We start from the raw sequence: 6,332 nt of genomic DNA on the forward strand, positions 1-6,332 counted from the left end.
AGGATACATATCCATTTTCTCGATAATACTTCTCCAACCCTAACTTCTATATAAGTACTAAGATGAAATGCATAGTTTTGGGAAGACATCCTCTAAGTGAACCTCTAAAACTAGAGGTGATGTCTTCCCAAACTAATTACCATTTTGTTAATAAAATTATCCAAAAATAAAAATAGAGAATGTATCTATCAACAAATGAAGGGCACATAAATATATAAAAGTTTCACATATAAGTTGGAGATTAAAATTTATACTTCTTATAATTAGGAACCTGCAATTCACCCATTTTCTCTTAGCGTGCCAAACTGATTTCTAAAACCCATACGGAACCTGCAATTCAATTGATTACAGAATTCTGCACTTCAATTGATTTCAGAACCTCTGCAATGCAATTGAATAAAGACCTGCATTTCATGTTTACAGATTTTGCATTTCAAGTTACATAATAAATCAATCGTATTTCATCAGTAGCCGAATTACAACCAAATAGTAACAAGGACAAAAGAACAATAACAGTCTCAAAAGGACTTCCACTCAACAACAATCACCCGAAGTGAAAATCAGACTCAATTGGACATTCAATCCTTGAAAGAAAATCTGGACAGAGAGGAATGCCTAACCACTTGACTACTGCCAAGAGCTACTCCTATTTTTATGCTAGACACCCAGCACAGAAATTGACTTATCAGAATCCATGGCGAAGATCTAACCACTTAATCTGAACATAAATATTGGTGCATCTATGAAGCACAATCCAAGGCAAAGAACCAATCTGAACTGGACTAGAATCAGACTGATTTCAAACGTTAAATTGGCCAACTTCAATAGCCCATTCAAGAGCCTTAACCACTGCAGTATAATTAATTTGTTGCAATCCCCAGACCTCCAAATTCCGCTACACTAACACCACCACCTGAATCCCCACCAAAGAAATCCGAATTTAGCTAGACCAGACGGTAACTTAATACCAATGCCACCGCTTTAATCACTTTAACCCTTCTGCAAACAATACCAAATAGCTGCAAAACTTTAAGTTCATAAAAGGTATTCCACAACCACAAGCAGCCTTTTTATAACCACCCTCATTAACTAATTCAACAATTCTCATCTTAGGAATAGAAGGCCTAGCATTTTCTAAAATAAATTTGTTTCTTAAGAACCACAGCTCATTCATCAAACTGAAAGCAGCTATTAACCAGACTTCCTTACAGATTGGACTTTTATAACTGCTAATGGAGAGAACAACAGCAAAGAAGATGGCATCTTGACGTTTCATAGATTCCAATTCCTTCTTACACAAGCAGCATTACGATGCTAACTTAAAGCCTTTTCTTAAGATTGTCATCAGATGCACAAACTTCTCTATCTTCCACACGTTGCTAGCAGTTGAGGGATGGATGCATTTGGTCCAAATTTTCTAATACTAACTACAGCTTGGAAGTTTTACCCTTACTTTGTGATATGCAGCAGATACAATTAAAAATCCTTGAAGATTCCCAACCCAAAATCTTTTGTCACAATCACCATTGAGGGCCGGCAAATTCCAGCTTTACTGAATTCAAGCATTTCTTCAGGGATGCACCACTGACCATTCTGAATTAAAGACTGAACCTTCATATCCAGATTAGTATCGAAAATCCAACAATCATTCCACACTGATACCTGACTACCATCACCAACTCACAATACAGTATCCTCATTAAAATGGTATGTAAACTGAAGGTTTGTGCAGATTATTCTCTAACATTTCCTTATACAACTTCTCTACTTCTTGGACATTTCCTTCCTTGCTGAACCCGGTAATAAGAGTATGGTAAGTAATTAAGGTAGGTTTTATAGACCTGCTCTTCATCTTCTGATATAGCTCAAGACCTTTTTGAGCATTTCCAACTTGACAATACCCATATAACAAGGAGTTGTATGTTATCACATCAGGTGAAAAAACTTTACCTTCAATTGAGTAAACCAATTGTTCCGCCCTTGATACATTTCCCACTTTGCAGAGCCCATTTATCAAAGAATTGTATGTTACAAGGGTAGGAAAGACCTCATCAGTCTCCATCTCATTAAATAACCGAAAAGCATTGACTAAATTGTTTGCCTTACAGTAACCATCAATAATCATGTTATACATCTGCACACGAGGAATTCTTCGACTTCCCACATCACTTAAAAGAAGTTCAGCTTCAATAAGCTTACCCTTTTTGCAGAACCAATTTATGAGAGAACCATAACTCACTTCATTGGGTTTGAGCCCTTTCTCTTCCATTTCCTCAAGAATCTCAAAACACCTCTCAAATTGTTCATTCTTGCCGTAACCACCGATTAAGGTATTATAACTCTCCACACTTAATAAAATTCGCCTCTCCTCCATCTCCTTGACCAATTCTTCTGCTTCTTTCATCTGCTTCATCTTGCAGAATCTGTTTAGGACAGAATTGAAAGTAATGCAATCTGGATTCAATCCGACTGATTCCATCTGCGCAATTGTAGAAAGAGCGTTTTTAACATCACCAACCCGACAATATCCATCCACAATAGTATTATAAATAACTCTTGTTGGAACAAATCCTTTACCCATTAACTTGTTCAAAATTTCCTCAGCCTCCACCATTTTTCCTTCCTTGCAAATCCCCTTCAACAAAGGGCAACATGTATACGCATTAACCTCTACTCCTTCACTTAGAATAGCTTCAGAAACTGCCAATAAACCATCAGAGTCACCAAGCCTCGAAAACGCCTCAATAAGAGAACTATTAGTAAATCCATCAGGAACAAATCCATGCATTTTCATTTCATTTAACAATTCAAGAACTTCTTTAATCCGATTCACTCTACAAAGCCCACTTAACAAAGTATTAAACGTACGTAAATCAGGAACAAACCCTTCACATTTCATATTCTCTTTAACCTCAAAAGCTTTATCTAAATCCCCCGCCTTACAATACCCATGAATAAGAGTATTAAAAGTAATTTTATTCGGTTTGATTCTCTTGTGAAGCATTTTAACAAACATGTTACCAGCATCTTTCATTCTTTTCTCTCTGCACAAACCACCAATAACAACGTTATATGTAAACGAATCCGGTTTCCATTTATTCGTCATTTCCATAAATTCAATAGCTTTTTGTAAATCCCTCAACTCAACAGCTGATTGAACTGCTTTATTATAAGCATATCTATCAAGAGTAACGGTTCCAGAATCAAGAATTTTCGAAAATAAATCAAGGGTTTCTTTATACTTGTTGTTTGAAATCAGGTTTTGTAATGAAGCTCCAAGAGATCTTTTTGGTTCACCTTTGAGTTGTTTAGTCTGCTTTTGATTATCAGATGATGATGATAAAAAATAAGAAGAAGAAGAAGAAGAAGAAGACAGAAATCTACTACATGGTGGAGGAGGGACTGGATAATGATTGTTAGGTTTTTGGAGTGCATTGGCTGAATGTATGCGAGGAAGACGTAAAACTTGCTTCGCCATATTTACTCTTCACTGGATTGTTAGTAGCTTGGTACCAAATTGAAGACGAAAAAAAAGTTGGGAGGTTTCTACGGTCCGTGAATTTTTTTTTTGAACCGTTTTTTTTGGGACTACCCAAAAGTAGTGGGGGACTAATATCCATTTTTTGATGTGGATATTAGAAGTAATAATGAATTACCCCTTATCTAAGTTTTTTTCTAATACCAAACTTACCCTTGATAATTAAATTAGTGAAATTATTAATGAGTTAATTAATGATTAGTGAGATTAAATTAATTAGTTGATTTTTTTAAAAAGAAGAATTATTGAGAGGGAGAAGAAGAAGATAAAGATGATAATGAAGATGAGGGTTTTGGAAGAAAAAAAGTTAAGATCTTTTTCTTTAAGAGCCACAACAAGAATATGATGTTTTGGGTACTCACGGATACTTCAAATTTAGTTAATGGTGTTTGAATTGGCCAAAAAATTCCTAGAAATGAACAATTTACAAATTCATTTCGGTTTGGTTAAAAAAGTTCGGCTACGAAATCTGAAGAACAGGTAGCCGAACTCATCTGCAAGTGTAGTTCGGTTAATATTTCTGAAAACACAGGTAGCCGAACTCAGCTTTAATGGAGTTTTTTCTTTCAGAGAAAAGTTCGGTTAGGAGAAGAAAATTGCGACGTAACCAAACTAGGAGTTCGTCTATGAAAAAAATTTGCGACGTAATCGAACTCAATATGCAGGTTTTTCAGAGAAAAGTTCGGTTAAGAGAAAAAAATTGCAATGTAACCGAACTTTTTGTGGCATAACCGAACTTTTTTCGATATAACCGAACTTTTTGCGACGTAACCGAACTATAAGTTTGGCTTGGACATTTTTTTTTCGACGTAATCGAATTTTTCTCTGAAAACAAAAACCTCAATTAAAGTTGAGTTCGGCTAGTTCGACAAAATTTTGTACATAAAGTTAGTTTAATTACCTGCGTGCATGCCTCCTCCAAAGGGTAAGTAGCAGTGGTTGGTTAGATAAAGCGACCGATGATTCTAGCTCCAGAAACCGAAGTATATCAGCCAAGATTTTTGTGTAGTTTTGGACAGACATCAAAAACACAACACTGGAGCTAAGCATATCAAACAAACAGTAGGATACCATCTTCCCCACGCAGGAGCTTCGCCATGAATTTGTGCATTGTAAATAGACTTAGCTATTGACAAAAAATCTCAACTGTTTGGGAGCTAAGGCTTAGGAAAAGAAGAAGATTGACAGAAAGACAGTTGAACCCTATTCTTAAGCGTCTTAATATAGCGCACTAAGTGACAATGATAGAATTTCAGCCAATGAAGGAAATTTAAGTCTAAGAATACACATTCAACTTTCAGTAACCAGAACCATCAACAAACATTATACAACTAATTTCTAAAACGGAAATCTCCACAACAAAAGGGGATAAAATACACTGGCAATTCAGGTTATCCAAATGCAAATCTTTGGATAATGATTAAATCTTTTAATAAGTGATTAAAGGGGGATAATAACAAATGCAAATCTTTTAATAAACACGAAAAATGATTAATCAGTGAATCTTTCAATACACAAATTAACACCATCAAATTATTTAATTTAGGCGAATTTTTTACATGAAGATTATAAGGTTGTTGTAAATGATTTTCTTGTAGCGTATAAACCATAGTTGGACAACCAAAGCAAGATTATAAAGAAGAAGCCGCCCTAAATAATCACTTGCAGAAGAAGCATATTCAAATCCACGACAGTAAAAGATTTACAGTCACGAAACCATCAACTTAGAAGCTAGAATCCAAGTAATATCAATAATGAGTAGACAGGGTAGTAAAAAGAAAGGCCAATTTTGGAAAAAAAAAAAAGAAACACACATATCCGTTGAATGATAAAGATATGACCAGACTAAACATTCTAAACGTCAGGGTTGCAGCTAGAAATACTTGGAGTTATTCTTATTTCTAGCTCTCTGAACATAACAATCGGAAAGAAAAGCTTTGAATTGAGATAGTTGAACACAAACAAATTTTGGATACCTACTTCAGTAATACAAATGATCTGAAGCACATAGATACAAAGTCTTACATCAACAATTGTTCCATTTTGAGTTGGAATTATAACAAACACTTATATGATGTCAATGGCTGCATATAACAATTGAAGAATGACAACCAATTCAAATCAAGGGATATGGCTTCAGTGCGAACTTATATTAAGCACTTTTCTTTTTGCTTTGTGCAAGGTGGATGAAACTAAAGAGAATGGAGCAGGATTCATTGGATGTCCATGTGAATTGCTGAATTGGTTGAATCTATCGTGCCTACCCATTAGTAAGTTGGACCTCAACTATGATTCTGAGAGGGCATTTACAATGCAACAAAACTGAGAGTGGTTATTATGTCTACCACATGCAATAAGAGTCACAGTACGAGACAACCAGGCCAGTCAGCATTTGTTCCAAGGATATCGCTCCCTCCAACTAAGGTTGGCACGCACGATGGCGATAAACAAGTCACCGGAGCATAGTGGAATTCCCTATATCCATAACGGCAAGGAGATTAGGTTGTTGATGCTAGAAAACGAGAAAGCAATGCATACGACGAATGTAATACATTTCCGGAAGTTCTACTGTAAAATAACTTATCTAGGATTTATTTTAATTGGGCAATTTAGTGACTCTTTGGAATAATTGACAAATTAATTTTTACTTCTGCGACTTTAGATGGTATATCAATATCACAAATCTCGGACTCAATAATACAACAGACCTATACACATGCTACTGCTGTTTTACATTCACATATGCTGAAAAATTGGTTGAAAAATATCCCAATTCATATGCATCCCAAGGATA

The 6,332-nt window shown here is 35.4% G+C and overlaps 1 protein-coding gene across 1 annotated transcript; it reads right to left on the reverse strand.

Moving 5' to 3' along the window:
• Window positions 1-443: 443 nt before the first annotated feature.
• On the reverse strand, window positions 444-3,560 carry LOC113339888 (pentatricopeptide repeat-containing protein At5g12100, mitochondrial-like). The gene has a single exon (XM_026585109.1). It carries the CDS (start codon window positions 3,476-3,478, stop codon window positions 1,700-1,702), a length of 1,779 nt encoding a protein of 592 aa, XP_026440894.1. The 5' UTR covers window positions 3,479-3,560; the 3' UTR covers window positions 444-1,699.
• Window positions 3,561-6,332: the final 2,772 nt, after the last annotated feature.

The sequence above is a fragment of the Papaver somniferum genome, unplaced genomic scaffold, assembly GCF_003573695.1.
Source record: "Papaver somniferum cultivar HN1 unplaced genomic scaffold, ASM357369v1 unplaced-scaffold_21, whole genome shotgun sequence".
NCBI lineage: Eukaryota > Viridiplantae > Streptophyta > Magnoliopsida > Ranunculales > Papaveraceae > Papaver > Papaver somniferum.

Coding starts and splice junctions, on each gene's coding strand:
- LOC113339888 (XM_026585109.1), bottom strand. CDS start 3,478: ATGGCGAAGCAAGTTTTACGTCTTCCTCGCATACATTCAGCCAATGCA.